The sequence below is a fragment of the Sphaerodactylus townsendi genome, linkage group LG05 (assembly GCF_021028975.2).
Source record: "Sphaerodactylus townsendi isolate TG3544 linkage group LG05, MPM_Stown_v2.3, whole genome shotgun sequence".
NCBI classification, from domain to species: domain Eukaryota; kingdom Metazoa; phylum Chordata; class Lepidosauria; order Squamata; family Sphaerodactylidae; genus Sphaerodactylus; species Sphaerodactylus townsendi.
Window position 1 is genome coordinate 122,110,315 of NC_059429.1, and position 22,776 is coordinate 122,133,090.

Consider the following 22,776-nt stretch of genomic DNA (forward strand, 5'->3'; position numbering starts at 1 on the left):
GCTCTCCCGCGTGCATCAACCAACTCTCCCTTTCCCTTCCCGCGGTCCCAGCGCCGTCATGGCCCGGCCCAGGCCATGGGAGGAGCCGGGGAGGACGTGGCCCGCCTGCCGCCCGCCCCCCGGCTGGAAGATGGCGAACGTGCAGCTGCAGTTCGAGGCCAGCGCCGGCGAGGCGGACCCGCAGAGCCGCCCCGTGCTCGTCCTGGGCCAGCTGCAGAATCTGCACCGCTTGCATTGGAACCAGCTGCAAGGCAAGCTGCAGCCCCGGGTCACCGAGGAGGTAAAGCCGCGCTCCGGGCGCCTGCCCCGGGGGAGCGTACGTGGGGACGCCGCCGTCCCAGACAGCAGCCGGGCTCAAAAACCACCCACCTTCTAGGCCTCCCGCCCTCCTTTGTGGCTCCCTGGGGGGTTGCGAAGCTGCCGCTGATGGGCCCCTGCGTTGCATTGGGGGCCCGATCGTGCGAGCTTTCCCCGGGCCTAGCACGCGCCGCCCGCCCTCGCCCGTTTGGCTGACGGTGCAATCCTAGCTCGGGTTAAGTGCGCGTGGAGCGATGCATTGATAGCTGCAGATTTTACGGCGACTCTGCGTGGGATTACAGTAATTGGGTTTGCAGAGGAGTCATTCCATATTAGCACTGCGGTCTTAGTTTCATACTCCGGTTTTGCCTTGGGGTTTCCTCCTATTGTTGTACCTGGAAATCCACCAGCCAAAGGCAACGGATCCTCTCCTGGGGAGCAAATTGGACCACTCCATGGAAGCTGATCCGATGTGATTTGCACGCGGGGGTGGTAGAGGGGGATAAATCACCTGGGAAAGTGTTGAGGGCTTTTTGCGTTCTGATCTTTCATCATTGATTTTTACCGCAATCCTGGTCTTAATACATTGCTTATTAGATACCATATTGATGGCATCCATTTCTGCTGTTTTCCGTCTCGGTGAGAAAGGTGGACTGCAAATAATCGCATTCCGAGATTGCAGCCGTCATCTGCATTGATTATTATTGTTAAAAGTAGTTTTTTAAAAAAAGATTTTTCATATCTCAGGGGAAATATACCAAGCTTGATCTTTTAAAGACGGTTGGGGGAAAAAACTTAGATTTGGTGTATGTATCCATAATAATGTGTAGCCTGAAATGTGCCATGTCATGTCTGAAATCTGGAATCCATGCCCTATGAGGAGAGACTTAGGGAGCTAGTATGTTTAGTCTAGAGAGGAGAAGATTAAGGGGTGACATGATAGCTATGTTTAAATATTTGAAGGGATGGCATGTTGAAGAGGGAGCAAACTTGTTTTCTGCTGCTCCAGAGACTAGGACACGGAGTAGTGGATTCAAGGTACAGGAAAAGAGATTTCATCTCTTTTCGACAGTGGACTATGCTGCCTTGGAGGGTGATAGCATCTCCTTCTCTGGAGGTTTTTAAGTGAGGCTGGGTGGCCATCTGTCTGGAGTGCTTTGATTGTGTGTTCTTGCATGGCAGGCGGTTGGACTCGGTGGCCTTTGTGGTCTCTTCCCACTCTATGATTCTATTCTGTGATTCTATAAAAAATATTAAATCCATAATAGATTTGTGTGTTATTTATTTGTTAGGTTTATACCCCATCCTTCCCTTCATGGGCTCATGGCGGCTAACATTTAAAAGTATGCGATCAGTTAAACCAGGGGTCTGCAACCTGCGGCTCTCCGGATGTTCATGGACTACAATTTCCATCAGCTCAGAGGCTGATGGGATTTTTACGAATCCATGAACACCCAGAAAACCATATGGTTCTAAATTGAATTAAACTCCAACAACAAGTTGTTATGCTAATGCCTACCGCGCCAACTATATAATTTAATAATAATTTAAACCAAGAATAACAATTTAGTGTAACACAGGACAGGTTTTTTTTAATTCCAAAGATTTTGAAGAAATGAGCTCTGGTTCATGAAAGCTCCAAAATACACATTTCTGGATGGCTGTTTTATTTATGCTGCAATAGACTATCACACTGAAAAAATCCCAGACCCTAACTCGAAATCTTTGCAGTGGCCCATTGGAGTGATCACAGATGTACAGACAACCACCAATCATTTCCTTCAGGCGAGCCTTACCTCATCAGGTCTTAGAAGCTAAGCAGATCAGCGGTTCTCAACCTTCCTAATGTCGCGACCCTCTAATACAGTTCCTCATGTTGTGGTGACCCCCAACCATAAAATTATTTGTGTGTCAGTTCCGAAGACCATCGGAAATATGCGTTTTCCGATGGTCTTAGGCGACCCCTGTGAGAGGGTCATTCGACCCCCAAAGGGGTCGCGACCCCCAGGGTGAGAACCGCTGTACTAGATGATTTTTATGCCTTTTGCTCTCTTTTCTATTCTCAGACATGGCTGGCCGCATTGAGCACCCTGAACCCCAACCCAACCGACAGCTGTCCCCTCTACCTGAACTACGCCACTGTAGCAGCACTGCCTTCCCGAGTCAGCAGACACAACAGCCCTTCGGCTGCCCAGTTTCTCACGCGGCTCATTCGAAGCTGCCTCCCGGGCGGGGTGAACCGATGCATTCTGGTAAGGACGGTGTTGAAAATGTCCTCTGAAAATGTGAAGGGGCTTTGGAGCTTAGGGGTCTTGCCAGGCTGCCCGAGGGTTAACTTCTGAAGCAAAAAGTCAGCCAGCACTTGTGTATATCTGAGTTCAGGAACTAATTTCTAGCTATGTTCAGAAGCTCAGCGAAATGAGAGGGGTTGTGGGTCAGTAGAGGAGCCTCTGCTTTGCTTGCGGAAGGCCCCGGGTTCAATTCCCGGCATCTCCATTTGAAAGGAACAAATAGTAGGTGTGGAAGTCTCCACGTGAGACTCCAGAGAGCCATGGCCAGTCAGAGTAGATAGTACTTGATTGACCAAGGGTCTAACTCACAGGTGTTAAACTCGCGGCCCTCCAGATGTTGTGGACTACAGTTCCCATCAGCATGATGCTGGCAGGGGATGATGGGAACTGTAGTACATAACATCTGGAGGGGCGCGAGTTTGACACCTATGGAACTTGTTATAGGACAGCTTAATGTGTCCATATGTCCTACCCTGGCCCAATTTGTATGGATTTCATCTCCAGCTCCAAGCCAAGAGTTACAAACCTTCCTTCAAGACGAATGTTTATTAATTTGGTAGCTTGGGAAACATGGCTCTATTCATTTCTGCAGGGCACCGTTAATGTGGTTGGCTTTTGGCTTCTCTTTCAGATGGTCTGTGAGCGGTCAGAGGTCTTTGCCTCGGCCTGTGCCATAGCAAGGGCATTCCCACTGTTCACGCACCGTTCCAGCGCGACAAGGCGTACGGAGAAGAAAACGGTCACGGTGGAGTTTTTCCTGGTTGGCCAAAGCAATGGCCCAGTGGAAGTGGAAACGCTTAGAGTAAGTAAAGGGAGCTCTCTCTGTCTGCTTTGATTCTATCAGTTAAATCAGTGGTTCTCAACCTTCCTAATGCCGTGACCCTTTAATACAGTTGCTCAGGTTGTGGTGACCCCCAACCTTAACATTTATCCATTTTACAGATGGAGAACACTGATGCAGAGAGTCTTTGGCGCCCCCTGTGAAAGGGTCGTTCGACCCCCAAAGGGGTCCCAACCCCAAGGTTGAGAACCACTGAGTTAAATGCTTTGCAGTGCAATCCTGAATAAGGTTATTCCCTTTCAAGTCCCTTGAAGTCAGTGCAATTACAATAGGTTTTTCAAACCCTGGATGGGGCAGGACGTCTCACAATTACAACTGATCTCCAGGCGACAGAAATTGGTTTTCTTGAAGAAAATGGCAGCTTTAGAGGGCAGAATCTATGGCATCATATTCCTTCTGAGCTCCCTCTCCTCGCTAAATTCCACTTTTCCCATCCTCTACCCCCAAATCTCCAGGATATCCCAAGCGATAGGTGGCAACTCTAGTTTAGAAGGGCATAACTATGCTTAGGATTGCACTGTTAGACATAGAGTACTTTGAGTTGGACATAAAATGAATCTCTTAAATTGAGTTGAATTTAAAGGGCTTTCTAAGCACAAGAGTTTTGTGTGTGTGTGTGTTTTTGTACTGTCAAAGGCTTTCGTGGCTGGAATCAACTGGCTGTTGTGGGCTTTCTGGGCTGCATGGCCGTAGTCCGGTAGTTTTTGCTCATAATGCTTTGCTCACATTTGCAAATAGCAAATGCAGCTGTAAGTGAACTCTACCCAGACACAGGCAAGTTTGTCTCACCATCCTGTGGGTGTACAAAACATACGCCCCACCACACAGTCGTTTTACACTGTGCCATGGAATGAAACACGTTCCATTGTGACAGCCCTCTGAAGATGCCAGCCATAGATGTAGGACAGGTGAAACGTTTGAAGCAAAAACTGCCAGACCACGGCCACACAGCCCAGAAAACTCACAACAACCAGTTATTTTTTTCCTTTGGCAGTGTTACATAATGGTCAGTTTTCAGTTTGCAAACAGTTCTTACCATTTCACTGACTTAAATATTTTTCTTCTGCTTACATTGCTATATATATATTTAGCAATAGAAAATTAAACAAAAATAGCCCAGCAGACACCCCTAGCCCCCAATCAAAGTCATTTATTTATATCCTTTCTCATTGAGACTCGAGCTGGATTCCACAATGAGAGTCAATACCCAGCCAATACCTCTCATTCCACAATGAGAGTCAATATTTTCATGTTTGGCTACTTAAATACTGAGAAAAGAACACAAACATATTTACTGTCTTGGGGTCATTCCGCACAGGCAGAATAATGCACTTTCAAACTAACTTTCAAATTGCTCTTTGTGAAGCTGTGTGAGAATAACAAAACACTACTTGCAAACAGTTGTGGAAATTGGTTTGGCAGCATTGGCCTAGCGTGTAGCGGAGGGGGCCTTAAGAACATAAGAACAAGCCAGCTGGATCAGACCAGAGTCCATCTAGTCCAGCTCTCTGCTACTCGCAGTGGCCCACCAGGTGCCTTTGGGAGCTCACATCCAGGATGTGAAAGCAATGGCCTTCTGCGGCTGTTGCTCCCAAGCACCTGGTCTGTTAAGGCATTTGCAATCTCAGATACAGGGCCCTCAGAACTAGGACAAAGAGGCTTAGAGACAGCTTCTACTCTAGAGCTGTGGCTATGCTAAACTCCGCTGCTTCATATTGATGTATTTGGGGCTGTGTAGGGATGGGTGGAGGAAGGGGAAAGTGAGGATGATGTATGAGTCTGAAATTGTGTGCATCGAGGAATGCTGCTGTTAATTTCGTTGTGCGTGCACAATGACAATAAAATGCTTATGCTTATCAAAGAGGATCAAAATTGGTAGCCATAAATCGACTTCTCCTCCATAAATCTGTCCAAGCCCCTTTTAAAGCTATCCAGGTGAGTGGCCATCACCAGCTCCTGTGGCAGCATATTCCAAACACCAATCACACGTTGCGTGAAGAAGTGTTTCCTTTTATTAGTCCTAATTCTTCCCCCCAGCATTTTCAATGGATGCCCCCTGGCCTTGGAGTTAAGTACAAGCCATCTCTGTTCTACCTCACATCATAAGGAATATTTTTAAGTCAGTGCAGTCAGTGGGATAGGACATCCCATAAACAACACAATAGGGTCTGGGCAAACAGAGCTGGAACCACACATAAGCATTTAAGGAAAAGAAAAAGAGTTGGGACTTACACACCACCTTTCTTTTCTATAAGAAGTCTCGAAGTGGCTTACAAACTCTCATGCCCCTTTATTTTTCTTGTGGCGTTTCTAGTGTCTGGAAAGTGCTACGGAAGGAGTCAGGTTGGCTGCTCGGATCGTGGACACCCCGTGCAACGAAATGAACACGGACTGCTTCCTAGAGGTGGGTGAGACCTTTGGATTATGTTATTCTACATTTGAAACATATGTCATTCTACATTGTATGGAGGCTCTTGAGTTTCATCAGTGGGGTTTATTAGTAGAACACCGGCCTCGACTGCAGAAGGCCTCGGAAAACTAGAGAACTGGCGCTTGTGAGAATCCTGCTTCTTGAGACCTGCCCTTTCCACCAGAGTTGACAATTCCATGTGGATCAGGGATTCCCAACCTTACAGAGCCTGCAGGCACATTTGGAACTCTGACACATTATGGCGGGTGCAATAACAAAATGGCGGCCACAAAATGACTGCTGTAGGAGATGGAGCCAGCCACAAAATGGCTGCCTCAGCTTAGTCTCCATGTAGATCAGTGATGGCGAACCTTTTCGAGACCGAGTGCCCAAATTGCAACCCAAGGCCCACTTATTTATCGCAAAGTGCCAACGCGGCCATTTAATCTGAATACTGAGGTTATAGTTTAGAAACATTACTCAGGAGTAAGCTTGGTGAAGCAACCGTGCAACACTTCAAATGGGTGAATCACGACCCGAGGAGGGTTTATTCAGAAGCAAGCCCCATTGCCAGCAACCGAGCTTACTCCCAGGTAAACGATCACGCCCAGGCCAGCCTAGATGTGTGTTTTGTGTGGGGGTGATTTTCCGCCCCTCCACATGATGGACCCTGTGCACACGTGCCCACAGAAAGGGCTCCGAGTGCCACCTCTGGCACCCATGCCATAGGTTCGCCACCGCTGGTGTAGATCCTTATGCTGTGATGGCAGCTGCAACCAAAGAAACATTTAAAAGAAACATGCACAGACAATCAAATCTCCAGTAGTCAATCAGAAGCCTTGCCAGGCAAGCCCTTTCTAGAAACTTCCTAAGAACGATTAAAAAGTTGTCCATGGACAGGCAGTGCACTGGGGACCCTGATATAGATGAGCTGGTGGTCTGACTTGGTTTAAGGCAGCCTCATATGTTATGTGAACAGCAAAGGGAGAATGTTGTCATTTCACACTAGTTTCTGTCTTGCTCTCTTCTGGGAAGGAAATCAGAAAAGTTGGAAAGGACTTGGGAATTGTTCCAACCATTTTCCGCAACGTGGAGCTGAAAGAGAAAGGATTTGGAGGTCAGTCAGTCACAAAAAGTGCCCCCCCCCTCCCCGTTTAGTCAGTATTTATCCATTCTGAGAGAGACTTTCAGGTTTTCTCCAATCACAGCAACTCACTTCTATAATATCCTCAACAAGTAGGTATCCAATTGAGATATTAAAACGTCCACCACCTACTGAGGTGATCACACCTCAAGATCGGGAAGTTGTTCCTCAAATTCAGATGGAACTTCCTTTGCTGTAGTTTATATCCATTGGTTCAAGTCCTGTCATCATAAGAACATAAGAACAAGCCAGCTGGATCAGACCAGAGTCCATCTAGTCCAGCTCTCTGCTACTCACAGTGACCCACCAGGTGCCTTTGGGAGCTCACATGCAGGATGTGAAAGCAATGGCCTTCTGCTGCTGCTGCTTCTCCCGAGCACCTGGTCTGCTAAGGCATTTGCGATCTCAGATCAAAGAGGATCAAGATTGGTAGCCAATCTTGGTAGTCATCCAACATATCCACCCCATTCTCCACATGGCGCCTCTTTAGGTATCAGTAGGTGGCAACCATATTGTCTCGTACGCGTCTCTTCCAATGCAGGGATATCCCACTCCACCAGTTCCTTCAGTAATAATCCCAAGCATCCCCCCTGACCCCAACCCAGTTTTTCAATCTCTATATTTTGTATCCAGTGCAGCAAGATCCTCTATTTTTCCCTCCATTCCCAGGTATCTATGGTGTTGGCAAAGCAGCCACGCATCCACCGGCTCTAGCTGTGCTCAGTCATACCCCAGAAGGTGCCACACAGACAATTGCCTGGGTTGGGAAAGGCATCGTCTATGACACTGGAGGACTCAGCATTAAAGGGAAGGTGTGTTTCTCTAGGAGATGATTTTGGAAGATAAAGCAGTATTCTAAGTAGCCACAGTTCTGAGAACGTTCGCAGCAGCACCCGTCTTCTCCCTCTTAACCTTATAGGTGTAAATTGTTAAATCTAGTAACAAGAGCTGCCCCCTTTCTCCAAATGGCCCTATAAATGTTAGGGTATGAGTAAAGCATGCTGCAATGGATCTTCCGTTGTTTTCTTAAGCATTGAAAAGCTTCTGCAGGGATGCTGCGGGTACAACACGGGTCTTATTTCCTGATTGGCTAATTGCAGCTTCAAGGGCTGAATGCTAACAGGGAAATGTTCCTGGGGAACGTGTCCATTTCCCAGTGCGAGGTGCACACTCCAATTCAAGTTCTTTCCCTTTAGCATAAGGGAAAACGTTAGGAAATCTGATCGCAGAGTTTGCTTCAGGTGGGATTAGGATTGAGCCTTTTCGGCGTGCACGTTACCTGCCTCACTTTTCTGTGGCTCTGTTTGTTTGACTAGACAACGATGCCTGGAATGAAACGAGATTGTGGTGGAGCAGCTGCTATTTTGGGAGCCTTCAAAGCCACTGTAAAACAAGTACGTACAGTTAATGTCTCGTCTCGAGCGGAGCCCTAATTTGATTTCACTGATAATGAGTTTGTCAGACCATTTTATCAGTGAATACAGATTCTTGTGTATGCACATGGTTGCCCTGTCTTTTGGACTCTCAGAAAATGAACTGAATCAGAGGGAGAGATAGATCCTGGAAGGGGCTATGGCTAAGTGGAAGAGCCTCTGGTTTGCATGCAAGAGATCCCAGTTGAACAATTTAAACCAGGGGTAGGGAACCTTTAACACTCAAAGAGCCATTTGGACTCGTTTTCCACGGGAAAAGAAAACACTTGGAGCCGCAAATAATTTTTGACATTTAAAATAAAGATAACACTATATATATTGGGGGTTTTTTTACCTTTTACTCCGTTCATTCTGAGAAGCGCATGGATGCGCAGCCATGCATACCTGCAGGTGAGGGCAAGGATAGAAGACATTGCGGCTTCGATGGAGCCACAATGATGCGAGGGAGCAGAAGAGCCGCATGTCGCTGACTCTCTACCGAGGCCTACAGACTCCCACCCCCCCTGATTTAAACTATTTAAAATGACAAAGTAATTCAATAAAACATAAACAATTATTACTACTAAGTAATTACCGTTGTCATTATTTATCAGCATTAATAACAATAATAATATTCCCCCACCCTCCAAAGTGCATCTGCTCAATAAGTACACGGCTGATATTTACATAGTACTTTCATTGTTCAAAACCCCTCGCATAGGATTCACTGCAACAGTCCTTACAATAACAGTATAAAGTAGGCTGATATTATTAATCCTGTTTTGTGATTTGAGGCTAGAAGGCAGTGGTTTGCTCATTAATGAGCTGCATGGCTTAAATGAGATTTAAACCAGAAACTTTTTGGACACTGGGCCGTTCTCTTTGCTAGAGTAGCTCCCCATACTTTTGGCAAATTCCTACCCCCGGGGTGGCCATCGGAGTTTCTTTAACTTTCTGGAATATCTGGTTGTTTTCTCTGATTCCCCCTTTTTTGGGGTTGTGTTTGGAATTCCTAGAGTCTGAATGGGGTCTGTAATAAAGTCCAAGCACCTAGAGATAAGCCAGGCGCTGGGCATGCAGACTCTGTGTGGAATTGCGTGCTGCCTCCAAGCGTATTTCCCAGACAAAGAAGCAAGGAAGGCACTTTGAGAAGCCCACAGTTTGAAATACTGTGACCAGCCATCTGGAAATTCCAGTCTCACAATAAATCCTGGTGCTGTGAACCTTGTTCACTGCCCTGGTTGGGGCCCCTTTCCCCAGAAGTATCCACACCTCTCAACCATTCTCTGAAGTGATTTAATGGACAGTTGGTCAGCCAGAGATTGGGTCAGAAGGTAATCAAACGCTGCTAAGTTAGTGTTTCCCAAGACAATGGCATGAAATGGCTGTTGCATAGAGATTTCTTGTGCCTGGTTTGTAGGCTAGAGCAAGCCTCCGCAAGTGAAACTGAATTATTCAGACTTCTCCATGGTTAGTAAAGCAAGAGTTCAAGAGGCATATTTTTCGTTTTAAAATTAAGCTAAAAATATAGCAGGAACAGGCCGTGATGGTTTCTTTATAGTGTAACTGGAATAAACCAATTCAATCTTTTGTTGGCAAAACCCTTTCAGAGCTGATCCCGTTTTTAACTGGCTGCCACTGCTGGTGTATTGAGGCAATTTCAGAGGGGCAGCCATGTTGATCTGGTAGAACAATGAGAACATAAGAACATAAGAACTAGCCTGCTGGATCAAACCAGAGTCCATCTAGTCCAGCACTCTGCTACTCGCAGTGGCCCACCAGGTGCCTTTGGGAGCTCACATGCAGGAGGTGAAAGCAATGCCCTGCTGCTTCTGCTGCTGCTCCTGAGCACCTGGTCTGCTAAGGCATTTGCAATCTGAGATCAAGGAGGATCAAGATTGGTAGCCAGAGATGAGGTTCAAGTTCAGTAGCAACTCGGTGACCAACAAGATTTTTGGGGTATGAATTTTAGAGTCAAAGCTCACTTTGTAAGATCTGACAAAGGAAGCTCTGACTCTTGGAAAGTCATAGCCCAAAAATTGTGTTATTCTCTAAGCAGCTGGTGGGCTCGCATCTAATTGTTATGAGATAAGACTGGTGAACTCTAATCTGGAGAACCGAGTTTGATTCTCCACATGAGTAGTGGACTTTTATCTGGTGAACCGAATTTGTTTCCTTGCGCCTCCACCTGAAGGCAGATGGATGACCAGTCACAGTTCTCTCAGAAGAAGAAGAAGAAGAGTTTGGATTTATATCCCCCCTTTCTCTCCTGCAGGAGACTCAAAGGGGCTGACAATCTCCTTGCCCTTCCCCCCTCACAACAAACACCCTGTGAGGTAGGTGGGGCTAAGAGAGCTCCGAGAAGCTGACTAGCCCAAGGTCACCCAGCTGGCGTGTGTGGGAGTGCACAGGCTAATCTGAATTCCCCAGATAAGCCTCCACAGCTCAGGCGGCAGAGTGGGGAATCAAACCCGGTTCCTCCAGATTAGATACATGAGCTCTTAACCTCCTACGCCACTGCTGAGAACTCTCTCAGCCCCACCTCCCTCACAAGGTGCCTGTTGTGAAGAGAAGAAGGAAAGGAATTTGTGAGCCGCTTTGAGCCATCTTACAATTGAAGAAAAGTGGGGTATAAATCCAAATTCTTCTTCTTTCAAAGAGGTGCTGTGAGGATAAAATGTGGAATAGAAAACCATACATGCCACCCTCACGCCTACTTTGTTTTCTCTTAAGGGCTTCAAAGACAATCTCCATGCTGTTTTTTGCTTAGCTGAGAACTCAGTCGGACCAAACGCGACGAGGCCCGATGATATCCATGTTCTTTATTCAGGAAAGTAAGTTTAAAAAAAACACCTGGTTTCGATCCAGCCAGCTTCACGTAATTCCCTTGCCTACTTCAACTCCTTACCCATCCCACGTGGCTTTTATCCATGCCTGTCCTGTGGTTCCCAGCATAAGCTTTTTGGTGGCCTAAGGGGAATCCCTCCTCCCCTCTTCCCTCCTCACTGGTTGGATCCAGCTGGTTGGATCCGGTCCATTCCGTGAGTGTGTGCATATGATCATACATCTGGGTGCTCAGTGATGTACCCCGAACTACGTATTTTTAATTTGATGTTATAAAGGCAGCCAGCTAAGATATTTATTTTATTTATTTATTTATTTATTTATTTATTTATTTATTTATTTATTTATTATTCTTTGCTTTAGCATTTGAACTTATAGAGCATACTTATCCCGAGAAGACTCAAAGGTGGACTCACAGTCTCTTCTGTTAAATCCGGACTACCAAATCAATCAATAGCATAAACACTAAAATCATTAAAAACCTAAAACCTAAGCAGCAGTTACCATGTTAAAAGCTATAAATTAAACAACTCAATTTATGGAACAAAGTTGTTTAAAAACAGGCGCCCAATCGAAGGCCAAATGAAAAGAAAGGGAGGAAGTAGGCAGGGCCTGCGATGGGATCAATGAATAAATCAGGCCCGGCCATAATAAGATGAAGACGGCAGTCTCAATTTCGGTTTCGATTACAGTTTCAATAGGGGGCAGTAGGTCCACGGCCGGCCTCCCCAAAGGCCCGGTGGAAAAGCTCCGTCTTGCAGGCCCTGCGGAACTCGGTAAGGTCCCGCAGGGGTCGCACCAACTGCTGGTAGGGACATTCCACACCAGGCGGAGGCCAGAACGTAAAGGCTCTGGCCCGGAGTTGAAACCAGCCGATATCCTTCCAGCGGGACCAGGGGTGCACCAGTAGATCTGCACCCGTTTACCCGGTAGCGCCAGCGGTCCTATAGTGGGACATAAAGGGTGATGCGGTCCCGTAGATATGCACTGATAAGATATGCACTGATGCGGTCCCGCAGATATGCACTGATAAGATATGCACTGATAACTCTCTGTGTGTGTTCTTTTTAGGACCCTAAAAAGCTGGGTTTGTAAAGCATTCCCATACAAAACGATGCCTGTGCGTTGAGTTTGTTGGATTAAGGCTACATGGAATATTTCCTGGTTTTGAATTTCACCTTTAAACATGGGGGAGTGGGGAGCTGGGTCTGTTTCATGCCTTCCCTCCTCATTCCTTTCCCCCCTGCTTCTGTACACAGATTTTCTCCAGTAGAATTACATTTATCTGCATGCCCCTTTGTGCCATCCAAGACAGCTTTAAGAAGGGAACCAGGGAAAAAGAAGGAATATCTTTTTTTTTTAATCAGCAACGAAGGAAGTTGAAGTGAACAATTTCAGCTCTGTTCTGCTTATGATTCAGTCAGGAAAAGCCGTTTCTTTGTTGGGTTGTCTCCCTCCTGATACTGTATTCCCTCACTTCTGTATGGAGCAGAAAGCTGTTTTTGCCTCTAGTAGCAAAACCAGGCTTGGGAGATTTTGATGGGCTAAAGAGGGATAAATGAGTATGCATGGCTAGCCTCAAATGTTGCCCCGTTGACAAAATTTCCCCGCCTTCTTCCCAGGACTGTAGAAATCAACAACACTGATGCTGAAGGCAGACTGGTGCTTGCAGATGGAGTCTCATATGCTTGCAAAGACCTGGGAGCGGACATCATTCTTGATATGGCTACTCTCACTGGGGCTCAGGTAATTATGAGGAAACGTAAAGTGGCACCGTTGTCGCTAACCATCTCTGGCTGATATCTCTATACCTGGTGTCTCATTTACGCATGACAGAGTCTTCAAGAGGTCATGTGGAAAGCTGTTCAGAGAGAAAGGGAAAGAGCGCTCTAGAAACAGCTGGGAGTTTTATTGTGCTGGAATTTGAAGGGATCAACTGGAGATGCCAGAGATTGAACCTGATACCATCTGCAGGCAAAGGAGATACTCTGCTGCTCAGGGGAAGGTCATTACTAGTGGCCATCTTTCGGGAAATCTTGGCCACTTTACTGCCTTGTGGAACTCTGAAAAACTTTCCAAAGGACCCAAGAGTTTCTTGGTTTTCTTTGAAAACCACGGGGTTACAGGCCAACTACAAATCCCTACCTTAGAGGAATATATTTTCACGATTCCTTCACAATTCCTTCAAACCCCCCCCCCCGCCCCCCCTACTTTAGTCTCCTGTGTTTGGGGTCCCTTTACCATCTGTGGTAGAGTTTGGGAGGGTTTTAATAAGGATTTTATTTTAAACCCTTTTGGGAGGGTTTTAATAAGGATTTTATTGCTGATGCTGTTTTTATATGCTGACCGCTGTGTTTATTTTAAATGGGTTTTTAATTGTACGTTGTATAATTCTGTTGTTCACCGGCCAGAGCCCTTTGGGGGGGTAGGGCGGTATTAAAAACTCAAAAATAAATAGTAAATAAATAAATATAAAATAAATAAATAAATGTTAAAAAATTCAGGAATATCAGTTCAATTAAAACCTGTAGACGGCCATCCACTTTACTGATGTCTCCTTTGATACAAGGCAGGCTCATATGTTATGTGAACAGTTCCTCCCTCCCTCCCTTGTTTTATTAATTAATTAATTAATTAATTAATTAATTAATTAATTAATTATATTTTTAGACCGCCCTCCCCAGTAGGCTCAATTTATACCCTGCCCTTTCCTAGAAAGGCCTATGTTTTTATGGTGCTCCTTAATAATAATTTTGTGCTGCCAAGTCCATCAAATCGATGGCGACCCCACGACCATGAGGTTTTCAAAGCAAAATGTGAGCAGAGGTGGTTTGAACAGCAAATCTGGACTTGGCTAGTGGTCTCCAAGTATTAATTAGGGCCAACTCTTCTTAGTTTCCAAGTTCTAATGAAACTGGGCTACTAAGAACATTCATGCTGCTGTTTTTGACTCTAGTAGCAAAACCAGGCTTGGGCGATTTTGATAGGTTAAACTCTACCAAGGAATTTTTGCTGACCCAGATGGTAAGGAAGTGACTTGGAAAAGGAGGAAAGGCCACCGCTGCCAAGCTGAGGGTGCTGCCTGCGGAAAATAAAGCGAAACTTTGGTTTGCGATTATGAGTTGCCACACTGACATGCGGCAGCTACCTCATGGCATGATGTAAACATGTGAGCTATGTGGAAAATGAAAGGACCCCTGAATGGGAGCAGAAATAGCATTTGTGTAACTCGCCATCTCTCAAGTTTTGTGTTATTCCTCTCTTTTCCTCTCCTAGGGAATTGCCACAGGGAAATACCACGCAGCAGTCCTCACCAATAACGAAGAGTGGGAAAGGGCCTGTGTTAAGGCTGGCAGAAACTGTGGTGATTTGGTTCATCCTCTTGTCTATTGCCCTGAACTCCATTTTAGTGAATTTACCTCAGCTGTAGCTGACATGAAGAACTCTGTGGCGGTAAGTTTACCTGGCTTACTTTGGAATTATTCTTTTGCTGAATGTAACTGCTTTCTTTTATTTGAGGTGTGTTCATTCACCTTACCCAGCAATGTCAGATATTAATTTACTCAATGATCTTTATCATTCCACTGGTTTCTCTTGGAAGCCATTTTGTTTGCAGCTTGAAAGGAAGAGGCGACAGAAAAATGTTGTTTTTTTAATAAAAAACCTTTCCATACAAATTTAGCTGTAGAAGACTTGTTCTGTCATTTTTCAGTTCAGTATATTTTACCCCTTCTTACTAAAGCGAGTGTCTTTCTCCTGTTCCCTCCAGGACCGTGATAACTCCCCAAGCTCTTGCGCCGGACTCTTCATTGCATCACACATTGGGTTTGACTGGCCTGGCGTCTGGGTCCACATAGATATTGCAGCACCAGTCCACGCAGTGAGTGCCGACGCTGATGAATATGCCTTATGGGAGAGAGGCCCGCCTTTCTCTCTGTGGATAGTTGCCAACCTATAGGCCCGTGGTGGTGAACCTTTGGCACTCCAGATGTTATGGACTACAATTCCCATCAGCCTGCCGAGCATGTCAGTTGGCCAGGTTTGACCCATGCACAGGAAGGAACTGATGCGGACAAATCCTATCAATTCAAAAGTTCCTAAACTGCTGGAAGGCTGATGAAATGTGATCCTGCTTCTCGATTCTCAAGTCCCTCCCTACTACCGCTACAGTGCAGAGGAAGGTGACAGCAAATCACCTCTGTTCATCTCTTGCCTTGAAAACCCCATGAAGTAGAACTTCGTGAGGTTTCCGTGAGTCAGTTGCAAACTCACTTTACCTTTAATGTGTGTTGCAGCTCACTTTGCTTCTCCTTTATCGAAATAAAATTTTGAATTATTTGGGGGAAGTGGGCTCTGTGGTTCCCCCCACCTTCATATAGTGTCTGAAGCTAAGCAGGTCTGCATCTGGTCAGAACCTAGCTGGTAGCCCAGAGGTCAGCCCTGGTGTAGCCATTGCGTTGGAAAGTGGGCCACCTATGTAATATACAATAAAATTTCCTCTGTGTAGAAATGAGCACAGAGAGACTTTCAGGCCCTCATGAATGGAATGATACCAATGAAAGCATGAGGTAAACCCTCACAAGCCAGAGTGTTTTTCTCAGAAGTCCCTCAAAGTTTGGTAGGCTTTAGTCCCAAGTAGATTTGATATGGCTGTGCACATTTTTTAACAATGTTGCTTGGCAGTAGGTTCCATCGCAGCACAGAATCTACATTGTGTTACTAAAGTTAAGCGTGGTAATCATTTTGTATCTGGCTCTGGCTCTTGTGGCGGCCATTTTTTGGCAGCCATTTTGCTGTTGTGCCCATCACGTTATCTTAGAATTCCAGGTGTGCCCACAGGATCAGAAAGGTGGGGACCCCTGTACATACCAAGAGAGGCACATACCAAGAAGCACCAGCCACATATAATGGGAGAAGGCACTTGTATGTGCCTACACACATTGCTCCTGTTTGCATCTATCAGAAGAACTGAAAATAGTACATGTTCTTGTTGTGTGTTGTTGGTGGTCATCTGATACATGCAGCTGTGTTACCTGAACGGGCCTCGTCTCTTGTGGCCCCTTGGAGGGTGATCGAGGCTACCATCTGAACAACATCTATTTTCTTCTAGGGGGAACGGGCCACTGGCTACGGTGTTGCTCTGCTACTCTCTCTGTTTGGCCGGGCCTCCGAAGACCCCCTCCTGAACATGGTGTCTCCCTTGGGCTGCACCGGAGACTCCCCGGATGACAACAGAGAGAGGGATTCCAAGAGGCGCCGTTTGGTTTAAAGTTTCTGCACCCCTCAGAGATGGCACACCGAAATTACCTCACTTTGCACTGACGAATTTCCAAAATGGTGAAAGTACCATGTGTCAGAAATGACCATTTTACAAAGAAAAAAAAACCCCATTGTAAACATGAGTACCCATCTTATCCTGGAGAAATGCCATATTCTGTGTTGCTTTTAAAAAAAGAAAATGTATGCTTGAGTTTCAACAAAAATGTAAAGACATTCTTTACCAAGAAAGGGCAGGGAATTCTTTTCTTCCTCCATGTCCCTCTCAGATGCATCTGAACTTTTGCAACTGTTTAACCTCTTCTTACTGATAGAGTCTTCAGAGTTAGTTCAAAGGCTTTCAATTTCCCCCGGGATCCCCTCGGCCCCTCTGCTTTTCAAAACATGATTGTACAGGTTGAAGTTGGGTTGCCTCTTTCTACCCTGGCTAAATATTGAAGGTAGGAAGTCCAGACAGCCACTGCTTCTCCAATTCACGTTTTTTCTCTGTTCCATCATTTTCTTTTTCTTCCACCTGCCATTCAGCGTACCTGGAGTCTTATTTGCCATAGCAGATGAGGAAAGAGGCCAGAGAGCAGGGCTGCCAGGTGAACAGGTGTAAGGAGCTGGAGCAGCCCTCCCCTTCAGGAGGGGGATTTAAAGTTTTCAAGTAGTCCACACTTCAAGAGGGCATCCTCAAAAGAGAGCCGCTTTGGGCTCTACTATTCAGCAACGTTTTTTTCCCCAACCTGGCACTCTAGGAGGCCTTATTTTCTTTATTTTTAAAGGTCCTTTAAAAAATCCTGTGAAAGATGCCATTCTTGCATGTTCAGGTCTTTTCTGATCCTTAAGATTACCTGAAGAGTGATCAGGTGCATTTCTCCGTCACATTTTTACCTTTCTTCAGCTAACAAACCGTATTAATGCTTGGATATAAAAATGTTTATTGTGTAAGGAGAGGTGGGTGTCACTGTAATAGAATAAACATCGTTCCTTCTCTCCTCTTAACGTGTGGCGGCTTATTTAATCACATGCCTGACATGTTTCTTTTCTGCAAATAAACATAAGCTGCCTTATGCTGAACCAGACCTTTGGGCACCCAAGTTAAGTATTGTCTACTATGACTGACTGTGGTATCTTGGAGCCAGGTTTAACATTCTCACAATACTAGAACCAGGGGGGCATTCATTGAAAATGCTGGGGGGAAGAATTAGGACTAATAAAAGGAAACACTTCTTCACGCAACGTGTGATTGGTGTGTGGAATATGCTGCCACAGGAGGTGGTGATGGCCACTAACCTGGATAGCTTTAAAAGGGGCTTGGACAGATTGATGGAGGAGAAGTCAATTTATGGCTACCAATCTTGATCCTCTTTGATCTGAGATTGCAAAGGCCTTAACAGACCAGGTGATCGGGAGCAACAACCGCAGAATTGCTTTCACATCCTGCATGTGAGCTCCCAATGGCACCTGGTGGGCCACTGCAAGTAGCAGAGAGCTGGACTAGATGGACTCTGGTCTGATCCAGCTGGCTTGTTCTTATGTTCTATTGAGCGTGAGCTAAGAAGGGATCACAAACCAGACACTTCATAGCTTTTCTTCACAGTAGCTGTCATGAAGCTGTTGTCGGAGAGCCAGTGTGGAATAGTAGGTTAAGAGCAGGTGGACTCTAAATCTGGAGAACCAGGTTTAATTCCCCACTCCACCTGAGTGGCAGAGGTTTACCTGGTGAACCAGATGTGTTTCCCCACTCCTACATTCCTGCTGGGTGACCTTGGGCCAGTCACGGTTCTCTCAGAACTCTCTCAGCCCCACCTACCTCACAAAGTGCCTGTTGATGGGAAAGAGTTTGTAAGCCACTTTGAGACTCCTGACAGGATAGAAAGGCAGAGTATAAATCCAAACCCTTCAGTGCCGCAGGTTCAGAATTCCTTCACCTCCTAGAATGTCCTGGAAGAATGTCCTGGAAGAAATATTTGTGGCACTGGAGAGAAAAATGGGCCTGTACTGTTTGATGTGTAAGGACCAGGGTGCCTAGTATTTGGGGAAGTCAGATGATCAGTCCTTCAAAGCAACTTCATGGATCAGCTGCAACATGTCAATTGATCAGCCCTTATGGTAAGGAACTTGGGACCTTTTAGGGTCTCAAGATGTCCTACCACATCCTGCATCAGTGATCCCCAATGTAGTACCTGTGGATGCAGTGACACCCACCTATGGTTTTCCTGGTAACCATTTACTTATTTCCCAAAGCAAGTAGCCAATTCTGCCAGCTATTTTAAAAAATGTCTGGCACAACATGAAAAAGAAAACAAGTATTTTCTCTTACTATATTTTATGCCAGTCAATGGCACACATTTGTAACACCTAACTGGATCAGACTCCACATTTCTGGCACCAAATAAATTACTCAGAATGTACATGGAATGAGCTTGTCCTACATGCAGCACCTGAATTACAATCTCTGCCCAGTGCATTGCAACTCTGTCCCCCAAAGTGCCTCTTCTGGGGTGATACATTGACCCCCTACCCTACAACCCCGCTTTACTGTTCGGCACGGGTGCTCATGTCCACTGTGTGGGTTTGGGAGATCAGATAAAAGGAAGGAATAAACATGGCAAACAGCTTCATATTTCCCGGCTCCAAGCTGCCTACCACTTTGGGAGGGTCATGGGTGCAGGACTTTCAGAGATACGATCCACTTTGGGCATCTCTTCCAAGGCAGGATGGTAGCGCGAGGTCCGTTTGAAAAACAGGATGAACTCCACGATGACTGGAGACATGGGACATGTAGAGACCCACGATGCTGGAGAGGACAGAGAGAGAAGACCAGTTAAGAAGACTGTGTGCAGAGTGTTATTTGGGTGAAAAAGCCAAAGGACGAGAGTCCTCGGGACAAGTCAACACGCCGGGACTTAAGTATTTGTCTTGAAAAGTGCAGGACAGGCCACCAAGCTAGCTGTGTCTTTTGGTCAGCCTTAGTAAGGCCCTTTCCGCACACACGAGGTTTTGGAGACCGTTCGCATGCTAGCATGCAATTGGCCCCAACTTCCCCGCCCCCCCAGCCGCCCTCAGTTGGCCCCCTCCACTGACTTTGTCTTCCAGTGTCACTCTGGAGGGCTGCAGGGACCCTCCGACCTGAGCTGTGGAGGCTTATCTGGGGAATTCAGATTAGCCTGCGCACTCCCACACATGCCAGCTGGGTTACCTTGGGATAGTCACAGCTTCTCAGAGCTCTCTCAGCCCCACCCACCTCACAGGGTGTTTGTTGTGAGGGGGGAAGGGAGTTTGTAAGTCCCTTTGAGTCTCCTATAGGAGAGAAAGGGAGATATAAATCCAACTCTTCTTTTTCTTGAATGTCCACCATGCTTCATAGGAGCTCAGATGGACCTGAGCACCTTCACAAGAAAGGCTGCTCTCTTTTCCCTGCTCAAAGAAGGTGTGACCCATGACTTTACTGGGAAGTGCCAATTGCCCTGGGACAAACCGAGCTGAATGGCCCCCATGGTGGTACGAGCCACGCCTGAAGGGGCTCACTCAGCTTGGAAGGGATAAGCCAGCAGTATCCGCTCATCAACTGCTCCCTGCTAAAGACAGACAGCAGTATGGAAAAGGACAACTGGGGAACTAACACCCTTTACCATTTCTAGTGAAGAGTTTCATTGAAGAAGCTCCAGGCCTATACCCTGGTATAGGGTGCTGTGTGGTTTCCGGGCTGTATAGCCGTGTTCTAGCAGCATTCTCTCCTGACATTTCACCTGCATCTGTGGCTGGCATCTTCAGAGGATCTGATGGTAGGAATGGAAAGCAAGTGGAGTATATATACTATGAGGTAACTATGGAGTATATATACTATGGGAGTAACAATGAAGATAGCAAGGTCAATATTCCCATGCTACAGACTTCTCTGTGACTCACATGCCAGGCTACTCTATTCAGATGGCCTCACCTTTTGACCTCACAGTATATATACTCCACTTGCTTTCCATTCCTACCATCAGATCCTCTGAAGATGCCTGCCACAGATGCAGGCAAAACGTCAGGAGAGAATGCTGCTAGAACACGGCCATACAGCCCGGAAACCACACAGCACCCCAGTGATTCCGACCGTGAAAGCCTTCGACAATACACTCTGGTATAGTTGCAAAACTTGTTTATGTTTGCTCCTGGCCGAACAGTGGCCCACTGGAAAATTTCCCTGTAACTTAAATGGACAGTGTGGCCCCTGGCAGAGCAAGAATGTTTTCTGCGGTGGCCCCATCCTTATGAAATGAGCTGCCACTTGAAGTAATGGTTGCCTATCTTCTTGTTTGAATGGATAATTGTTTGAATGGATAATGTGACATCAAATAGCGACTGACTCGTGGTGACCCATCCGTCAAACCCTTTACCATCCATGATGGCTCTTGGAAAGGCAGACAAGAAACATTTTTTTAAAAAAATTTTACTTACCAAATTGTAAACTGGATAGAGATGTCCTTTCTCTGCAACGGCAGAAGAAGAACCGAGGGCTGATTGCTCCCCCACCCTCCCTATCATATGACCATTTGGGTGGGAAAGGCCAGCTCTGCCTGGTATGGAGGGGAAGAGAACTCAGTGCTGCAGAAAGCTTGTCAGATTTATCGGTAGCAGGCCTGTGCATGTGTAACCCAGGGTCCAATAGGGGGGGCTAAAGAGCTCAGATTTTCCATATAAGGAAGAAAAGGCTCCATTCCCTCAGATCTGTTAGAGGCCTGTAACTGGAGCCAACCCACTTCACAGAGTTCAGTTGTTATGAACTATATTAGCATATTTTAGGTATGAAAATGTTGTATTAAATGTTGAGAAGGGGATATTGTATTTATATAGATTGACTTTTAGTTTGTATTTTGGTTTCCTGTTATAAAATGTTACAATGGGTGCTATATAAATGATTCCTTCAGATCTGTTAGAGGCCAGTAACTGGAGCGCACAGAGTTCAGTTGTTATCAACTATATTTGCATATTTCAGGGCTACCCTTGAAGGCTCGACAATCAGGAGAGAGGGCTCAGCAAAGGACAGCAAAGCTGCAAGTCCATCAACAGTGCCACGGGACACAGCTAGAGAGAATTGCAAAGGACGGAGACCCTGCTAGTCTGTTTTGCACAACAGGCCAGAACTATTACATGTTGACTATTGTTTCTGCATTGGTTTGCCATATTTCATTGTTGTACTGCACATTATTGTTTATGAAACAGAGAACAGATTGAAAGTTTCTTTTGTTGTAAGTCTGGTGAATGGCAAGGGTCACAAGGTGGGATCACACTGTCAGAGACTTGAACTCCTTTTCCATTAATGATAATATCCCTCTTAAACTCTAAGTTTCGGGGGCAGGGCGGTATACAAATGTAGTAGTAGTAGTAGTAGTAGTAGTAGTAGTAGTAATAATAATAATAATAATAATAATAATAATAATAATAATAATAATAATAATAATAATAATAATAATAATAAAAGTAGTAGTAGTAGAAGTAGTAGTTGGGTTACACATGCACAGTCCCAAAGTGGGACAGCACATGAAGACCAGGCAGATGGGACTTCTACTTCTTTTCTGAGTCACAAGTCTCAGTGTTAATTTATTCCTCAAGCAGCCAGACTGCGCAACTTTGCTGTGCAGAGACTCGGCTCTGCTTTCGCCGGCTACGGAAGGAATCTTTGCAAGGATGGGCTGCATCATGCGGACACTACAGAATCAAAGCAAATCCTCAGATGATTTGTATGTCAGGGTGGCACCCTTACCCGTGAGCTGCCAGGAACCCCAGGCTGGAAGGGCTGACTTTATCACTGAAGATATAGAGCTCCATATTTTTGCTGCACCCGTTACCCAAACAGTTGGGTCTCTCTTCCTGAACGATCCACCACTCAGGGGCATGGCTTGAAGAGCTGTTGGCAGGCAGCCGCTGAAGTTTTATGCAGATATTTCTGTAGAAAGCCATCTTGTCTTCGTCTTTGCTGGAATAGTCTGTTTTAAGCAATGCAAATCACAGTTATGGTGGATATGCATTTGCTTTCCGCTGCATCTCATGTGTTCCTGCATGGCAAGGGGTTGGACATGATGGCCCTGAGCTAGGTTGGGGTGTAACATGTAGTGGGCCAGTTAGCTGGCCTGGTGGAGAGGGTAAAATGCCAGTTTGGCCACATTTGCAACTCGAGCCTCCACAGATAATAAGGCATTAAGTAAGACTTCCGAACTCCTCACTATCAAGAACGGTGTTAACTGCACCTCATCAAAAGTTGAGAGGAGGCCATTTCCCTCCCAGCC

The 22,776-nt window shown here is 46.0% G+C and overlaps 2 protein-coding genes across 2 annotated transcripts in view; one reads left to right on the plus strand and one right to left on the minus strand.

Moving 5' to 3' along the window:
• The first annotated feature begins 87 nt into the window (after positions 1-87).
• NPEPL1 (aminopeptidase like 1) lies at positions 88-17,503 on the plus strand. The gene is made up of 12 exons (XM_048495874.1): positions 88-280; positions 2,364-2,549; positions 3,220-3,390; positions 5,744-5,833; positions 6,875-6,956; positions 7,653-7,795; positions 8,300-8,377; positions 11,129-11,229; positions 12,862-12,985; positions 14,516-14,692; positions 15,009-15,119; positions 16,350-17,503. Exons 1-12 carry the CDS (start codon positions 131-133, stop codon positions 16,506-16,508), a joined length of 1,572 nt encoding a protein of 523 aa, XP_048351831.1. The 5' UTR covers positions 88-130; the 3' UTR covers positions 16,509-17,503.
• Positions 17,504-19,146: 1,643 nt separating this feature from the next.
• LOC125433403 (piezo-type mechanosensitive ion channel component 2-like) overlaps positions 19,147-22,776 on the minus strand; it is an 86,350-nt gene continuing 82,720 nt past the window's right edge. Inside the window, exons 46-48 of the mRNA XM_048497906.1 lie at positions 22,254-22,476; positions 20,033-20,079; positions 19,147-19,301 (exon numbers count right to left, since the gene is read on the minus strand). Of these exons, the coding sequence (XP_048353863.1) occupies positions 19,147-19,301; positions 20,033-20,079; positions 22,254-22,476 (425 nt within the window). The remainder of the gene's footprint in view (positions 19,302-20,032; positions 20,080-22,253; positions 22,477-22,776) is intronic.

Coding starts and splice junctions, on each gene's coding strand:
- NPEPL1 (XM_048495874.1), top strand. CDS start 131: ATGGCGAACGTGCAGCTGCAGTTCGAGGCCAGCGCCGGCGAGGCGGAC. Junction 3,391..5,743: donor TGGAAGTGGAAACGCTTAGA/GTAAGTAAAGGG, acceptor TGGCGTTTCTAG/TGTCTGGAAAGTGCTACGGA. Junction 14,693..15,008: donor ACATGAAGAACTCTGTGGCG/GTAAGTTTACCT, acceptor TGTTCCCTCCAG/GACCGTGATAACTCCCCAAG.